Source organism: Glandiceps talaboti, chromosome 14 (genome assembly GCF_964340395.1).
Source record: "Glandiceps talaboti chromosome 14, keGlaTala1.1, whole genome shotgun sequence".
Lineage (NCBI taxonomy): Eukaryota > Metazoa > Hemichordata > Enteropneusta > Spengelidae > Glandiceps > Glandiceps talaboti.
The window spans coordinates 15189628-15209662 of record NC_135562.1 but is presented as its reverse complement, the minus strand read 5'-3'; the positions used below and the strand labels follow the sequence as shown (position 1 = coordinate 15209662).

The following is a 20035-nucleotide window of genomic DNA, read 5'->3' as shown; positions in this document are numbered from 1 at the left end:
TCATGATTAAAGCTCGCGTGACAGTATTGATAGAATGAACGGGTTGATTTTTAGCCGACTGTCTTTGCAACCAATGTGGCTCTCATCGGCATACGCTACTGTATGTTTGTTGAATGAATGGGGGATGTCAAACGGTAAAATGATCGATTCATAAATGTCGTGTTGCCATGCTACCTATCCAGTCCACGTTAATAGCTATCCGGTGTCATGGTACTGAAACCACGGGAACAACATGACACAGACTAACTTACGACTCCTACATCCCCGACGGCAAAGACAATTTGATTATATATTGAAATAAGGGTTTATTGCGATTTTATGAATGAAACTTAAACCTACAATACGGGCTTGACAGAATAATGTATATTTTGCCACGGAACTCCCGGGAAACACGACAAGTGTTGTAGCTTATGCCTAGACTGGGAATATCCTTCATACGTCCGTGTTCCTCGTGGGGTGCACCGAAAACTATAAATCTCTCACCATATCGCAAGGTGCCACGACCTTTCAAAGAACTACCCCCAAGTTAAACGTTACATCATTTTGTTGCTAAGTTATGAACAAATGGGTTTGATCTCTGTGTATTGCCCGTAGTGTCAGGGGTGTACACATGGTTGTCTATATAACCAGGAAACTGTTAAATGTTGTCGGTTTCAGCTGGAGTGTATATTTATTAATGACAAAGAGCCTGGTATCTGACAAAAACCAATAGAAAATGAGTGAAACGCTAAAGACTGACGGGTTCAAAGAAAACCATTAATCTTTTTTTTTCTCTCCTTTAATCAAATGTTTAATCTTATAAAACTGATAGTTCAGTCGCTGCCGGTTGCGTTTTTTTTGTATCTAGACCCCAGGGCGGATTGGCAACGTTCCGCAACTCGTTCAGTACTTTATTGCATGTAAAGAACAAATATCGAAAATCATCTGTGATTTATATGTGTATGACCAGAAGAACATTTGGGGTCGATTTTGGTGATTCTGGCGACACCACTTTTGGTACAGTATTAATGAAGATCTATTGTATCTTACTTGTCAAGTATATCGTATCAAAATACAAGAATTTTAATGATTTTGTAAGAAGTGTCACTTTTCGACATTTTTTTCACTATTTCAAAAAGGCTTGCAATGTATGGAATTTTGTGAAAAAGTGAAATTTTTCTAACTTTTCTTTGACATACATACATCCATAAAGACCATACCCGTCATTTCTATCCAAAATAAAAACAAAATTTGCCGAAAATCTGTAAAAAAAGCGAATATTTTGTTGAAATGTTTTGGCGGGTGAACGATCTCTTTGCACGTCAGTAAAAGAACACCTTTTCTTACTATTAATTGTACGAAATGTAACCTCAGCATATACTTAATATCTACTCCATTTGATGAATAGCTTAGCATACTTCGGCGGCTTTGAGATGTGGAGATGTTGAAATTTGATCGAGGAGTGTTGCACAGACAATCGAACAGGTGGGCCGGTAAGAACACTGAACCACTTGCCTACTTGAAGATCGTAAATAAACGATGAATGGTTTTTACTTGTTGGCTGAACGGAACGATTTCAAAATATCTCTTATTCCCCTGACTACTGAACGACAAAGTACGACTTGTTTACAAGGTTATTGCATTACTATATTGATACTGACAATGCGTATACCTTTTATCTGTTTCCCTTTCCCTGTATAAACATACTTCTAAGTTAGAGACACGTGTGATGTTACCAGTAACGTCCTCGTTCCCATGTCTCATTTTTAAGTTCAACGTATGTCAGTTTCTTGTTTCGTTTACCTCTCCCCCTCTCTCATCCTTTCCTCGCCACACCTCCTCTTTTAAATTCACCGTCTCTCGGTCTCATGTCTCATTTACCTTCCATCTTTATCTCTCCTCTTCATCTCTTCCTCCCCCACCTCCCCTTTCCCTCTCTGTCCCTACCCTAACTCCTCCCGTTTATTTACCAATCTCTTTAACGAACCATTGATACACTTCCTGTAACTACGTAAACTTTAAAGTGCGTATTCCTTCACTGCTCGCCGCATACCCCCCCCCCTCAAGTCGTCTCTGTATGGATCTCATGTCTGTGTATCTCACACCCTCCCAATTTTGTCCTTTTGACCCTCATCCCCAAATGTGACACATAGTCGAAATCTTTATGTATACAGTTTGGTTTGTTTTTTCCCCTTTCTTTATTTGTAGACGTTTTGAATAAGGAAGAAATCCAAAGGAACGGTGAAAATGCCCAGATAATATTTGTATTCTGATTATTATTACATGTATCGGCGAGGTTGGACTATATAAGTTGGCAGACAACTATTTTTCGATTCTCTTCCCCTATATTTATGTATGCATACTCTCTTTACGGACTTGTAATATTTTATGATATCTGGGAATAAAGTCATTTATCTATATATATATACACAGACATCATGTATGATTTCACTTGATTAACGGACAAATTGACAGCGATCGTTTCCACATCCACGTGAGAGTACCACGTGACCGTAAGTTCAAGTACACAATCACCTTCATTTAAAAGTATTTACACAGGTATTAATTTCAAGGAGAAGACTATTTCTATAGACATTTTTACGCGCTGTTAATCCGGAAAAAAAAAGTTTACAGAGCCGTATTTCAAGCTTACGGGTACACGTATTTGTTTAAAAAATATATTTCGATACAATTCTTTTATTAAGATAGAACATACTAAACAACTTACACACGATAGGGTTATGGAAGACAACAATACACATACGAGTGTACTGACGAGGGCAGATATATTAACAAAGAAAGACGCCTGTAAGGTACGGAAGCCAACCCCAGGTAACCCTGGACCGGGTCGATGTGATGACACCTCAAGCCTTCTACCTGGTATTTGAGCTGTCAACTAAAACAAGGATAAGCCGCCAATGATTTATGTTTCATAGACAGGTGCAAACTCGCCCTCGCACGTAAGCTGGCATACTTGCAGTTGAGAATTGTAAGCTTGTCTATACATGCAGGGAGGGAGGGAGGGAGGGAGGGAAGGGGGTGGGGGTTTGGGGAAGAGAGAAATATTATAAAATCCATTATATTGCGCTTGTAAATTTTCTTTCTGATTTTCATAAAAGAATTGCCGGCAATAATATTCCAAGTGGCCGACTCTGTGTGTCTGTGCAAACGTAAGATGAGAACATGTCAAAACTTAATGGAATCAAAGGAGTGCGGTGCGACGTAAAGGGAAACGGCAAAGCTAAAAAATCTGCCCCAGTTGACAACGGGTCGCGTTAGAATTGTTAAACTCGAATACATACTATCGGGTCTGCTGACCTTTATATTCATGATGTGCATAGAGCCCGTTTGTAGGCATACTTTCCTCTTACAAGAATATTAAGGCACATACTGGTTTATTATTCCGGTGGTTGCACATGCCAAAAAGCGGGGGGTTGAATTCGAATGTCCTCCTTACAAAGCCGTTAAAAAGAAGGTTTTTGGTTCGGCGTTCTTAGTGACTCACTCAGTTGGAAGAGTATACCTGGTCAGCATATATGGTATAGAATAGTTCGGCTAAATGGCTACTTTTTTAATGATTGCACATATTCAAAGCTTTCGGCTTAAGAGACGGTTGCTGTCTATTCAGTGGTTTTACTCGTAAGGTGGTTAGGACATCCCCACTGCTCCCGTTTACAAAAAAACAAACGACTTGGAAGGGGAGGGGGTTCATTCGTGGTTCATGGTTTTGAAAATAGTACACCGCCTTACATATGCACCAGACAACTGCGTATGCGATTCTCTAGATGTCTAATGTCAAAATTTTGTTCCAAACAAAAACCATTTTTGTACTGATTACGACCCAGGAAGGTTTCTTTCATTGAATGATTGAACATGTCAAAGTGAGTCGACTCCATGATGAGAAATTCTCTCATGTGGTTTTGAATCGTTGAAATTTATGGTTAAACAAATGCTTCCTTTGTATCTGTCTTTTTTTACACCGTCGAAGAAACATTCAAATGAGAGACTCGAGACATACAGTGTGACAAAGCCAAAAAGTCGCATGACTGGGCACAGCGCATATTGACCCAAATTGTCTCGTGATGAAATTCTAAAAAACTTTCAATTATTCAATTCCAGAAAAGTGTTTGTGCTTTTTACGCAACCACACAAGACATTCATCTTGTGTGTGTGTTTTTTTTCACTGTTATTTTAAAACCAAAACGTGGAACGGCAATACGGATAGCTATAGAAACTGCATCAGACGACGTTTCCGTCTGAGCTGATCAACAGTTTGGAGTTGTTTGTTGGTGTAATTATAGCAAAGCGTCAGTGACAGGACTAAAGCAGTTACTTCATCTGAAATCAACAGAGCCATAAAAAATTTAGAGAGAGTTTATTTAAATACGGGTGTTGATATGTGACAAGTCTACGTTTGTGCAGACACCTTCGCTATAACAAATAAGATGACAAACAGAGTTGTGGCGCGGTACGAAAGAGAAAAAAACCGTCATTGGTTCAACGATTTTGCACGGTGTCGTATGCCTAATCTGTCATTCGACTTCGAATTTTAATTATACCATTGGGTTGTGACAGCCCGGTATTGGGGTAGCGCTTCTACCGTGGCCAGTGGACAAAGACAAGCGGGACAAAAATCACCAAGCCGATATGCATCAATTGACGTGTACTCGCCCAGTTTCTCAATGACGAGAATGTAACAGGGGGTTGGCAAGAAAACGAGGCTGGTAATTCTGTCGACCTCGACAGGTGCAGAGAATTTCCAGATTCTCGTTTTCAATAGGGGCAAAATAGAGAAGTAAAACAAACCGTTGGTCTATTGTAAGAATGAATGCATCGCCGCGACAACTTTAATCCATCATGTCCTCGTATTATAAAATCAGCAACATATACACCCCCCCTCTTATTTCCTACACTTTATGTCCATTTCATAAACATTCGCATCAGATGTTGATTTCAGCGACTCTCTGAAATGAACCATAGCTAAAATAAACCCCTGAAATTCACATTTAAAACCAGTTTTGTTTTCAGTGACTTTCCCCCCAAAAAACCACAACAATGGAGAGAGGTTAACGTATGTAAAAACAAACCACGTGATAAAACTAATGAAATCTTAGACTATCTCAAGTTACTTTTGTCCTGTTTTAGTTACTTTTGGTTAGTTATTCATTCATTTATTTTTTTAGATACCTAATCAAATTTCTGAGTATTGAGTTCCGAGCATACATAGGTAATGTTTGTGTGTTTGATAGTACTAACTTGTTTACACTTCAAAACCAATAAACTGTTCCATTTGCTAATGTGATGTAAATGTTATTTATTTTAACGTGTATAACTTGTAGTTGGATCGGAGGAGGACTGAGGGGGGGGGGGATTTAAGTCTTTACATAAATTCTATATCCTGCTAACCGGAAATCCCCCAAATTCGATAACAGCTAGATAACATCCGGGATAAAACGAATAAACGAATGAAAAAGTAACTTCAAGTATTTTACGTGCCCCCATTTACACAAAAAAATCAAAATAATCGCATTACCAAAAGACTTCTAAACCTATACACTAGGTTATATATATATATATATATATATATATATATATATATATATATATATATATATATATATATATATATATATATATATATATATATATATATATATATATATATATATACATATATAACCATGCATGTTCTATAAATCTGATATCTTGAATCTTTTGGACTACTTTTGTCATCCTGTGAACTAAGCCATCTTTGTTCTCTGATCTTTTCACAAAACATCTCTAGCTATATCATGGTATGTCCATACCAATATCGGGTATACATTCCTTTAAGACCAATAATTGATTTCATTGATAGATGTATTGATTTGCATCAATTTCATATATATATATATATATATATATATATATATATATATATATATATATATATATATATATATATATATATATATATATATATATATATATATATATGTTATTATTATTATTATTATTACAAAAAACTTTAATATCAAACACAAAAAACCCCCCACAACATTTAAGACATGCCATGATATTCAAATTTGACGACTTTGTATAGATTAATATGGTTTTATTTGGTGTGTTTTTTGGTGTTTTTTGTTTGTTTTTTTGGGAGGGGTGGGGGTAAGTTTAAAACTTTAGGGATAGGTGGGAGACATGTTGTGTGAGGAGTTGATTTAGAGGAAAGATGTGGGGGTTCTTAGAATTTAGCTAAACCGATTTTGGAGGAAATCTGGCAAGGCGACTTTATGTGATCATAAATTAATTGTATTCATAAATGGAGGCCATATTTGCAAACGGCTAAACTGTTGTGATTTGTCGTGTTTGGTGTATGTGTATTGAACAGCACCGGATGAGTTTGGAACGGACGCTGACGTCTCTGAATGTTTAGGCAGCTTATGGACCGTATCGTATTGTTTGCACGGACATAGTCTACGACATATGGCATCAGGATTACCGTATGCTGGATCCCCATTTAGTCTGGTGCTAAAATTGGCTTTAAAGCATCCAAAAAGACGTATAAACAAAACATAATATTCAGATGAATGGCAACACTATTGAAATAATATGAATACCAGCGATCTTATATAGCGATTTGCTACGTGTTTAATACGATTGAATTCAAAACATAGTGTCGCATACAACATTTGCATACGACCGTACTACGTGGAGGCACAAAGACGTTGTTGATGGGAGAATCGTACTCTCAACACAGATGTGTCAGGAGTTATGTAAAGTGCGATGTGATGGAACATTCGCCGAACAAATTTATCGAAATTTACTTGAAATACTCCCTTCCGTCACCCCTACCCCAATAATACAAACATGTACCAATTCCAACCTGTGATCATTCATGAAATAAACATGTCCCAAAAGGAATAAATTACCATGTCTTTGTTTTAAAAAAAATGATCCAACCAACTTTGAAAAGGTGGTTTTTTATTTTATGCTTAATGAAAATAACGTTATTAAAAAGCTAACGAACACGACTATTGAAGTTATCATACCAGAGTAGACTTAAAAGTGGTATTTTGAAGAAGTCAGCTGTTTGACTTTTGAAAAATGTTATCATTGACAAAATAGCAATAATAAAAATAACAACGGTAACAACAGGAACAACAACAGCAGCAATTGCAATCGTATTGTCAAGTACTTGACAATAACCAAATCATTTAAGGACTTCTGATGCCTTGATATTTGTCGAAATAAAATTGGATTAGGAGTTTCAATGCCTGTAATCTGTTTAAACGATTTTTGACAGCGTGGATGACATAGCGATAAATTCTCTTTGGTTGGGTATATTGTACTGTGTGACTGCCTATAAATGCAAGAAGTTTTGACACAAAAATGGCGGTCAACGTACTATGATTACATTAGCAAAATTCGGACTTATTACCAATGTTTGTATAGTTATTTACATGAATGACGTCTCATTTCATTATACTATTTATAGCGAGACTGGAGTTTGGTTTAATCTATCGCCCTGACTATAAAACAACAACAACAACAACAACAACAACAACAACAACAACAACAACATCGTTGTTGTTCAATTCAAGTTGTTTAGCCCTCCTTACCCCTCAGACTACAATCAGACACGAGAGAAAGTACCACAAGTCTATTTCTCCCCTTTTTGTCGATATGGCCACTTTTGAACTAAAATTTTGACATAAACCCACAAATATGGCTAATTATTACGATTCCAGTCTAAAATAAGCATTAAATAGGCACAAAATTCATAGCGTTCATAATGTTTTATTTGTTTGTTTGCTACTTATTACTTCCAAACCAAAATTTTGGTACTAGTATCAAATCTAAAAGTAGGGGTATACTATCTTTAGTTCTGGTCCAAAATAAAAACAACATCCGCCAAGAATTTACTGCAAACAACAAATTGTGTTGAAAACATAATGGCGGGACATTGTTTTGTAAAGAAATCAACATAAACACCCTTTCTAGTGTAGTCTCAGTTTGTATCTCTAGTTATTACGCCATTTTCTTTGCAACGTCACGGTACTGGTTTCAGAATTGGTTTATTTTTTGTCTTTCTATCCTGTCTGTCTGTCTGCACGACCCAGATGAACCGCGCTTTATATTTTAAGACCTCCAGTCTTAGCGTCGTCTACATCCAAGGTGAAAGATTAGTCGACATTGAAAGAGGAAAAACACCTCGGACCGCAAAACCTTGTAGAGGAATTATATCAATAACTACCTCTGCTTTTGAACTCTGTAGCACCATTCTCAGTATAATGGCTGTGCCTAAAACTAAGTTCCATGAAAGTGGGTATTTATAATTTGAAAATAAAAGCCTCCATTATCGTTGGTCTATTTCATAATAAACTGACGCGGGCTTGGTCTTTCAGTCGGTTAAAATGTACCGCACAAAGACTTTGGTCAAACTATGCCAACTTTGTCACTGTTGCTTTTATAGGAGGGCAGTGGTCCGTGGAGGGTGGGATTGTTCGCTCCCACTAAACATTTCTATACCGACCTATGCAGATGTTGTAGTGAAATTTGGAGGTCTTTTCTTTCAACTTCATAGGACTTAGTGGTCCGGAAGAAATGTAGTGGGCTCAGACTGAGAACTACGTTACTTTGGTCTGGTTGCGATGAGATAGAGGTGGCTTGGCAACGCTCGGTATTCCATTGTCCTTACATGCAATCAGTAACACGAGCGCCATTGCTGTCAAATTGAGCATAACTTTTTGTACAGTCCCACAGAAATTCAATAAAATAAACTGCAAGAGTTACTTACGGTGTAGTAAAAAGAGCGAAACAATGAAAGGACCACTTTCATCTTTAGCCGCAGCCGATTCACCCTATCTATCAGATCACAAACATCACTGTATGTATCAGGGGAGGGAAAAACTTGGAAATCTCGAAGACCAGGAATCTAAACTTTATGTGTTTATTCCGTGTGAATCTCGCTACTTTAAAACCAATATTTTTAGCAGAATTTTACAAAGGGAGACGATTTATGTAATTCCTGTCTAAAATAATCTTTGATTTAGCTAAAAAGTTGCAGCCAAACAACCATTTTATTCTAAATAATGTTGTTGCCAAAATTGTTGCCAATTATTTACAATAAATTTATGGTGCTAAAAATACGATAATACTTGTATCAGCTTAAGTCAAGCTTAGAATTTAGAAGGTTTTAAAAGACAAGGTATTAGTAAACATGGTTTTTATTTATAACTGTTAACACATTTAACTGAAATTTAGAGAATTGTGCGAAGATTAATCGTTGAGGTAAATCTCGAACTTCTCGAGAACGCTGAACGAGAAGTGTTCAAAGGACTTGCCTACCTACTCGAAGTTAAAGCAGCGAGATAGTTCTGAGACCCCGAACGCTCTTGAGTTAATGCAATACGGGAAATTGATGTAATTTACGTAAAACAGTCTGTGTTAGACGAATTGTTCAAAGTAAAACGACAGAGACACCGGAATCTCATGAAATAGCCTGACCTGTTGCAATGCGTAATGACAGTCACATTACATCGACTAAACATGAAACTGTCAAAATAAAACAAGTCCACTAATATCACTTTCGAGTAAAAGTACTCGAGAGAAAATATTCAACAATAAGCTTATTTTTTTTGAGGGTATGGACGAAAATTGAATGTTTTGCACATTGCTGACGAACGTCGAACTCTAAAAACAAAACAAAAAAAACCCGAACAACAAAATTCAGACAAGTAACATGCATGGATGGGTCCAGATACAGAATTTGAATTATTTACCCATAGTTTACAACATTGACTTCGATTTCACTACAAAAGAGGAACATAGTACACAAAGGTCAAAGGGCATGACCTTTCAGTGCATATGACCCGATCAGGGAAGACTTAATATCAGCTTGGGTGGACGCGCATAAGATAGAAAATCGCCGCCGGCTTCGACTTCGATCGTAGCTCACTAATAAACGTTCTGTTCTCGCTTTAGAACAAAGGAACATAACAAGTTCTTAATCCCCACAAAAAAATTGTTTAAATTCTTATTTTTTTACTGCAATATTTGTAACTTTGACCCGCTAAAATTCCAAATATTGCTGAAATGTTTGAAATGGGACCGCCAGAACGACTGGAAGTTGACAACACGCGTCGCACATGGGGATAAACTGTGCGACAGCAAAATACCAATATGGTGTCTTCGCCATTCTTAGTCAAGATACCGGTTCGTTTTAATTTGGATATTAAAGTGATACCACATGAAGCACGTGATACTTCGAGAATACATACACAACTAAGAACATTATCTCAAAGACAATACGGGTGCAATTCAACCAAACAATACTAGGAAGAGCGAGTTTTTTAGTGTCACGAACAGTACTTATTGGAGGGACAAAACAATGAAACTAGCAAAACATGGACAAAGCGAAAGTTGTATAAACTCATAATAATTATTATACAAAAGAGAGGAAAGTATATTAAAATACAATCCATGGAATATGTGACATTTGAGACCAGATGGATGACTGGTTTGAAAAGTGATAGATCTCAAAACAATACGTTCATGTTCAACACTCGTTTTGACGACACACTCACACACACACACACAAGAGGAAAAATCCCGCCAAAATGGAACAACAGAATTTGCTACATTTAAACAATTTTACATTGTTGATAAAATAGACGTTTCTTGCAATGTTTTGATACATGCTTTTGGGTAATTTTGAACGAAATTTGTAAAAACATTCGCATTTTTATCACGTAAGAAACGAAACTATAATCTTAGTAAACAGAGTGTCATAGATTTTTTTGTGTATCATTGTTTTTGGCAGTTCATCGTGTCCGTTTTTCTGATTCAATTGAGCTTCTTATACAGTGATTGACATTGATGGACGTTGATATCGCAAAGAGTTTGAATGTATGAAAATACATAAAAATATTTTCGCCAATGTTACACAGCTATGGACACACACACAACTGTTCTCTTTAATACCTAATTTCGGAAGCTAAGAAAAGGCATATGGTGTAGAGCCTTACCTTCTGAGTACACCTCCAAGAAGGGATGCGTTCAGACATTCTGGTGGCGATAGGCGGCGTTGGACTTCTGCTACCGTAACTTTATATTTTGACGTTGAACTAAGCAGAGAAAGACGACCTGGTACCGAACAGAATACATCTGTGGGGGACGCTAGACCCGATACCAAACCATCCTTGCTGTTGTCATTCTTTGGCCTTATTCCAGCTACAACAGAAGACAGACAAATATACACGTCATAAAAACGAAAAAAAAGACATGGAATATTAAAATGATATCAATATTAGATTCATATTACGAGCGATTGGAATTTCATCATACGATATCAGATGAAAAAGAACATATTTGAATGGAATCAGTACAGAGAAAAAATGGCGGTCCATTAGATACTAGCAATGGAAATCATGCTATCGAAGTGCCTTGCTAAACGTAACACTGGTACAAAATGTTATTAGTTTATACGACTTTCAAAAATGATTTGAAGGAAATTGATACTGAGTTCTGTGTGAAACCGATTGTAATACAAGCTGGGTGTGACTAGGGGGAAGCCATATTGTCAAATCTGGCCTCTAGACTTCCATATAACTTGACACACAACGAAGTAAAATGACTCGCTTTTGAAAATGAAACGAAAAAATTAACAAAACAAAGCGAAGAGTATTTCAACTTACAGAATACAGGAATACATTATTTCTATGTATTCGACTGATGTATTTGTATCGTTTTGAGTTTGCGTATTTTTTAATAAATACACATTTGAAGAGATTTCGAGTAATCATTATGAACTCTGTTGTCATGGTGCACGAATAATACTCGTTGAGATACAATTACATGTTGTTTTCTTATTTTGTAAAAACTCCACGAATATTAGACTCAAAATGACAAAATATTGTACACAGTAACTATAATATGGCGGTTTAAGACGAAAAGTGGTGAAAATTAGAGAATGATTGAAACGGCGTCGTGTAATGTAGATTTAGCATGTATTTAACCTTTCCTTTGTTTTTCAGTATTCAAAACAACACAGGGAGAGTTACTTTTTCACACGCTTCGAATCGCGGTTAATACGAACTTAGAATCCTATTACACTTTATTAGGGAGTTTGAAAATTAGACTTTATTACAAAAACTCATAGTACGTACGAAAATACAGCCCGCTTTTTTTTCTGTCTTGCATTTTAAACTCCCAAACCTGGGATCGTTTTTAATGGCGATTCTAAACTTCGCGGCGAAGACGATCACAAAGGGATCCGAACGTATGTGATGCGGTGTATGCTTGGTGTAGTAAGCATGCCAGAGGCGCTTTATCGGGCTGAGCAAATCAGAAACGGCGAAAATTCCAATCGCGGACTAACTTATCGTGTGAGAGTGAACTAGGGGCTTATCCTCTGGAACACACACGCGAAGCTCTCTGCTCTCCCCTAATCATTTCGCGTGGGAAGATGCCGAAAATACGACATATATGTAACCAGTATACACGCGACTATTACCAAACCAATTTTCATTGTTCTAGCGCAGTGTGAATTCGATCACCTTTCGGTACCATCTTAAGCTCCGAGCAATACGGATGGACAAAATGAAGATAAAAAAAAACTCACATTTTTTTTTCAGAATGAAAAAATTGTTGATGCAAATCAATTCAAAATTTTAAGATATATGCTGAAATTTCTTGTATATTATACCCCGTTTATAAAGTTGATTCAAAGCTCGAAGACAAAAGAATTAAGTATCGAGTATTCAAAGGTGCAATTTTCAGATGTTTGCACGATTCTGATTTATAAATCTAATATTAGCATATTCCGAGTTCTTGACTGGTGGATTTTTGAGTTCTATGTAAATTCATCATAAAATGAGGTTTTTCTATATCGCAACTTCGACTATGGACTTCTCTTACAGGTTATCATTAACGAAATCTCCAAAAACGTCTCAATTTCACTCCAAACAGGCTATTAAATTTTCAATTTTCAATAACTCGAATCCCTTGGCTTTCAACTCGAAGTCTTAGATTACCTCAAATATGCTCTGTTAGGTCTACTTCTGACGCAAGGCATATAGCGTTCGACTTTAGCGAGAAAACACAAATCGAAATGTTGACATACTATATAAGGGATGACGTTATTGAAATGAACAATAACATCAATCAAACGTAATAAACATAAAAACCTGATCGGCAGTTATTTGTGTTCGCTTTGTAATTTTTACTCGACGCTGTTACTTTTTCATAGTCTCTATCTAATTTTATAATAGCTGTCAAACGTCTATTATTTTTATCGGGAATCCAGTCATCGCTTTTTTTTATGATGGAAAAGTTGGGTGACGGAGTGCATAGATTTGCTAATGTACGTCCTAAGCCCGCTGCTTGACAACCGTTGCTACGAAAACATACGTCGCTATATTGAGTTTGCAGGAAATGGACACGATTGATGTGAGATGTACGAGTAACAACAGACGTAGGAATTTTTTTGTGCGAAAGAAGAGGCAACTATTTCCGTTGCGTTGTTTGCAAACGATAACTTTGGTCTTATCTCCAGTAAGGGTTGGCGAACTAGCAGGAAATTGATTAGCATACCGTGCAAAGTGTCATCGCGTTTACTGTGTATTGTCTATCAAATGTACAACATATCCACAATTGAAATTTTGTTCGGATCTTCACGATCGGAAAAGTGATAGAGAATGCGTTGAGTCAATACAATACACACAGTCTGGTTGCTCAATGGCTTAACTCTATTTTGCCCTCCAGTAACATCTTCCGCTGAGGACTTCTAATTCGCTTCCGAACTTTCTACTGAGCGTGGTTTTTAGAGAGAGAGAGAAAAAAGAGCAAATCTTTCTTTTTTTAGTCGTCCGCAAAGAGTTAAAAATAAATGAAAACCCTGTCTCAGAGGTACACAATCTTTGCTTTTTTGATAATTTTTTTCTCTCGATATTTCTTGCATTGATCTTTCAATGTGATATCGTTGAAACAAGTGATTGAAAAAGAAAAAAAGAGACAAAAAAACCCCTCGCTTGAGTGATATCATATGTGTGCAAAGAATCGACGAGGTTATATTGGAATAAAGGTGTGATTTCTAAAATCTCTGTTCGCTTCTCAGGATCAGTGCGTTCTTCTTCATTTGAGCCCTGACTGCGATCTACCTTATTAAAAGCATGCCGTTCCAATCACAGTTGAGAAAGGGATTCCCTGATGAAAGTCCAAATGAGTTGTAGTTATGGAATGAAAAGGGAAGCCGTGTCTCTATGGGCCTTGAAAGCTAACTTAGATGTAGAACTGTGATACATACATCCAATACCGACATAACGGGAGGTTCTCGCTCACTGCTTGTCAGCGCCGGAAATCAACGGAGAGGGAGATATAAGGCCCGATAATGGAAACTGATCTGGTAGCGAGCAAAGGGAAATAAAATCAATTTTGAAGTGGATAATGACAAAGAAAAAAATGCCAACCGAAAAGAGAGGAGAAATATCGTGAAACAGCGCGGTCTGGTTAGTATCATTAAGTTTTGGCATAAATAAAGAGTGGGAAGATGCTTGACAGATACTGGGGATTCATACATAGAGGTGATGTGTGACGTCACAACTTCAAAGGCCTGCCGATAGAATTGGAGGCACATTAAGAGTTTTAATGACGTTGTTCGGAATAGGGTACAGTACCCCGGAAACGTGGACGGACCACAGCTTTTTGCTGAAGTCAAGATGGCCTTAACTTCTAATTGTCATGACAAAATTTGTTTTGTTTCACTGGCTTCAGTGACAAAGCTCCTCAATCGCCAATAGCGATGTGTGCGAAGCTGCAAAAAAGTCGGAACAAAAACTAATCAGTTACCAAACACGTTCGGAAATTAAGATGATGATGGCTAGTGCATGTGTGTGTGTGTGTGTGTGTGTCTATCTTGTCGGCAGACCTCGTTAAACCAGGTGCAAAAGCAATTTTTAATCAACAAATCAGTGCAGCCTTTTGTTCCGATTAGCTGTAAACCAAATTTTTGTGCTCTGTCAACCGTTCAAGATACTGGTTGTTCTCTCGAGTGAAAGTGATAAGTCCTATGTTGATTTCATTGTGATGAAATCAACATGGGTTTTTTACTGTGAAACTTAAAATAATCGAACAAACCCTTGTAGTTAAGGTGTAAACAAAAATCTGGGTAAATTTTCACCCACCTGAGAGGAGAAACAATAAATGAAAAAAAAAATTATTCGTTCCATAAGGAGTGTCTCACATGTTTTCAATTTATTTACCTCTGCGCATATCAAGATACAGATTACATCAAGCTATCTTTCCCGTACTTTTGTCCTACGGCAGTTTTTAACAGTTTCCCCCACTTAAGAAAAAGTTTTCTCAGAGCGTATGGGATTACATTGGCGCAAAATGCCGAGATTGTGTGGATGAGGTCTGCAAATCTCTCGGCTTCAAAAAGAGCCGACGAGCGTCTATTTGAAGATAAGGCCCCCCGAAAGAATTCTAGCAGGTGAAAATGAAACTAAATGATTAAATAAATGCTATCGAAAATTGGGGATTACTTTTGTGTGGCAAAAGAAAAACCCGTCTTTATATGACACTTATCTAGACAAGTGTTCAAATAAACGACTAATTTTGTCAAAACCTGCTAATATAGTCTATTTTGGGCGTATAAATACAGCATGCGATACCCTATTAATAATTTCACAATATGTGGGTATAGCTCACCTTTTAAAATGGAAGCTTATGTCAAACTTGGCGGGAAATATACACCAGACGACACATTTCATATATTCTATTTGTCGTCAAAATTGCAACTTTTCAGTAATAACGGCGGGAATTCCAACAAAGTGGACTCATCTATTTTGAACACTTAAAAGTAAACATTTGACAAACGGTTGCCAGGGAAACGGGTTCTTCTTTTTCAATATGCTATTAATTTCATTGTGATGGGAATCCTGGTTTCCTTTAACTACGTAAACAAAACACACATCTTTCACCAAATATTTACCTTGTTCGTATCCATATTCTACGTTTAAAAAAAAAACTCTCGGCAATGCCAAAACTTGAGAATTTCAAAAGACAATTAGTGTTCTTGGAGGACATGTAAAGAAAAAAAACCAACACATTTTGTCGTCTGCTCATATTGTGTCATTAATAGGAAGACCGAGAGGGAAAAAAAGTACATCGAACTGTGTCTCTAGACGATCTCCGACATCGGAAAGGAATGGTGTTGACGTTTACAAGTGATTTCACACTGACGTACGATGGCTGAATCAAACATCACGTGATTGCAGTTACTTTGATTATACATAAAACAAAACTAGAAATCGATTCAAGTTAAGTGGAAGTAACAAACAGTCGGCAAACTATTTCTTTGCGTTGAAAGTACAGGTAATTTTGGTGAGGTAACACTATCTAAGGTTTCACCCATTAGGTATAATGTAGCAACATTGCGCTACGATGGTAATAGTTCTTTCTCTAATTTCGTTCGTCAGGTACTCGGAGTATATTACTTTGCGCCCGAAAAAAAAAAACACAGACGCGCATGCGCGAATACAGTACACGTTTTGGGTCAGATATTCGTTGCATACAGGAAAAAAAAAGAACGAGAATGAAACTTATCATTTTGATTGATTTAAAAAAAAAATAATAACCATATATCAATATCAATATAACTGCTATATTTTTATCAAAATATCAAATAACCACAATGATTATGAAATCGTTTAAGAGACCCTAAAAAGTTTGTATGAAATTTTTTTTTCAAATGAGAACAAAAGAAATTCCACCGCTGCATAAGTTTACAAAATACGAAGTGAATGGGTTTGATCCGAGAGTTCTTTTGGAAATAAAAAAAACTTTGATAGAATTAATTAAGTGTTGATACGTAACTGGAATTGCTGAACTCATGTTTCCGCCAAAAACAAATAAATACAATTTAGCAAATTGTCGCATTGCTTCTGGCTATTTGTGGCACTCCGAGAGAAGTCACGAGTAAAAACAGAACACAGAGACGTTGGAATATCTTGGCTTTAAACGTTTTAAACGCTGTTGATTTAAGCATGCAGGAAAGTCGGATCGGGTTTATTTCATTCACTGGTGTGGTCTCACATCATATCGTCACCCTCACAGCTTCTGATCGTCCCTGAGTAACCGCGATTGAACGAGAACGACGATATATTGGTGTACGATCGTTGTCCTGGGAGACCCCACTGGTGATCAGAGTTTGTGTCGTAATCTCAATATGCCTTAAAGCGAATAGGACTATCGCTACCAAATACTTATTGACATTGGTTTCAGTGCATCGATGCGTGTATAGTAGTCCAACACATCAACAAACTAAACGGATACCCAAAACCAATGGTAATCTTCGGCGCTTATGATGGCGAACTGAGACCCGGGACAAATTGCATAATTAAATGAAAGCAAGGGTAGTTGAAATTGTCACGTGTAGAAACGACCCACAAATCATCTAGGCCCATCACAATTGTCGAGAATAAAGAGCCCTTACATCTCCCATCACACCTGTTAGTGGCCGAGCTCTGCATTTGTTTTGTGAACCATTCGATACTTTATGGGATAATGGCTCAAGACGTGAATCTCGATGGGTTACTCTATCGAAAAGCCATTATGTTAAGCACACTATTACTGCCTAAATAGTGTTACCTATACCTTCGACGGTGCTGTCCGCAAACAAATCACACTTTTGAGGAAAGTGTTTTGAAAATGAAACAAACAAACAACAACAATATGATGTTTCCAAGGATAACTTTAAGATTGTCCTGACAGGACGAGGCTCGCACGAGACTATGAACAACTAAAGACATTTGCAGTCCGGTGAGACTGAAAAGGCACAATGCGAGAGGTGGGAACGAAAAAGACCGAGAAGTCGTACGACTATACCCCGGAGGCTCAAGTCACAAACAAAGAAAAAAGGCATTAAAAGACCCGACTTCTGCGACAATAACTTCCCAAACCAATCAATAACACAGAGGTCTGTCTTCGAGTGGGTGTCCATTTGACCCCCAGCTGTATTTTCACACACACAACGATACAGTAAATATATACCGGGTTAGACTTTCCAACAAAAATCGTGATACGATATGTCACTGTGATATATTAACATGGATATAGAGATACTGAACTTTTGGAAAGTAGTAAAACTGTCCGGGTTATCGCAAAAACAGTAAAGATAAAAACCACACTATAGTCCCCCTGTGTTATTTTATCAGTCTTTTTATTCAGATACTCTGATGATATTAATTGCACATCGCGATCTTAATGAAAGTTGTCATGTTTGATGACTGGATTTATAAAAATTAGAGCGACACGATCGTGTGGACCTGGGAGAGTATAAACAGTAATTTATCACGTTGGGTTTTACTATCTCTTGGTCATGGCTGTCTTGGGACAAACACAAATTATTATTTTAGCACTTGTGCTGCAGTTACGGTTAGAAATTAGAGCCTGTGTTGTTAAGCTATATCTATCAATTTTAATTGATGTATGGTTTGATTGTTGGGTTCTTCATTACACAAACGTCCACCGTGTACGAGCACAGTAAACTCGGCTTATAACAGGCGACAGAAGGAGAGCATAAAAATGATTGTTATATCTACGAATCCTAAGGGCATGAATTTATGGTTCCCTCAAAAAAAAAACTAGTCAACTTTAGGAAAGTAACTGATAGCGTCGAAATCTGGCTAGGTATTATCCTTTGGTTTTACTGGATTTTCATCGTTCAAGAATAGACGGTGACAAAATGAAATACAAAACTTAACACATCGTAAATGTCACACTCATTACATTCCAAACAAATTGAGTAGTGCAATAATAACATTTTATGTTTTTATCATGATTATTTCTCCAAAATGTCATTTTTTTTGCTCACTGGATGTAGCTATCAATACAATATTGACGCATATGCTTACTTGAATGAATGTAAAAAGTATAGCTCCCACAAAAGTGCACGAACATCCAATATTTATCTTAATTTAATTCTTTCATTCATAAAAAATATACGTAAAAAATTGGATTAAACACACAAGTCCTTTGAATGTGCTACAATATAAAATTGATTTACAATATTTCACATCAAAAGTGCGAAAATAAAATCGTTTTTGGTTTTATATGCGAAGACACAAAAACCGAAAAATAAATAGCTCTGAATTCAAGAATATTCAGTTATTTAGAATGATCTAGATATTTGAACATGTGTTGGCACTGTTTTAATGAACCAATGCTGACAGAGCTCTGTGAAGCATTCGAATTTCATTAAAAAAGTTAGTTCCATGACAAAATGTTCTAAAAAAGAAGAAGAAGGAATTTTCATCAGAAGAAAGACAGAACGAGAGAAACTAATCAAGATAAATTGAGATTTGCTCACGATTCTCGTTTTTAAATTAAATGAATCGCTTGATGACATGTCTAAAATATATCTCTGACTTATGGCGTTCATAATTGATGAATTATGGAATATTTGTATTCTTGTTAAGGCGTCAAAAATATAAACTGCTCCACAAGGAGTTAAAGCACTAATAATACGTCTCAATTGTCCCAGTTCCTTGTCATTTAGGATGTAAACTTGCCTACTTCAACACATCATGTACAAACCATTACTTTTTTTAAAAAGGCGGGAAATTTTTGGCTAGAATTTTGGCGTGGTAAATTTTGATAGAAACATATGGAGCATGTATACCCTCCTTCTGTTTTCATTACGATTTAAAAAGATACATTTGAGGATGAATCGTTGATTTTTTGGGGGACTTTTTATACTTGTGCCAAGAAAGAAAATTTATTTTCTTCCACATTTGGGCAAATATGGCCCAGGGGTAAATAATAGCAATTTTTAAAATATTTGGTACGACTAGATAAGGGCAGCGTTTCCTTATATGAGCAACGTTTCCTTATATGGACAGGATTCCCTTATTTGGGCAAACATGGTTGAACAACTGGCATTATTTCTAAATTTGGAATAAAGAAGTAAAATGTATCTCTTTTTTTGGGGGGGGGGGGAACGTAGGTGTAGTGTAGTAATTTCTACATGTAGCGTAAATAATATGTAAAAACTATGACTTCCGTGTTTTGGTGT

General features: G+C 36.7%; 1 protein-coding gene across 2 annotated transcripts in view; it reads right to left on the bottom strand.

The window, feature by feature from the left end:
- LOC144445440 (transcription factor AP-2-epsilon-like) overlaps positions 1-20035 on the bottom strand; it is an 86678-nt gene that overhangs the window by 41899 nt on the left and 24744 nt on the right. For both annotated transcript variants that reach the window (XM_078134985.1, XM_078134986.1), the window contains one exon: positions 10989-11193. In XM_078134985.1, the coding sequence (XP_077991111.1) occupies positions 10989-11193 (205 nt within the window). The remainder of the gene's footprint in view (positions 1-10988; positions 11194-20035) is intronic.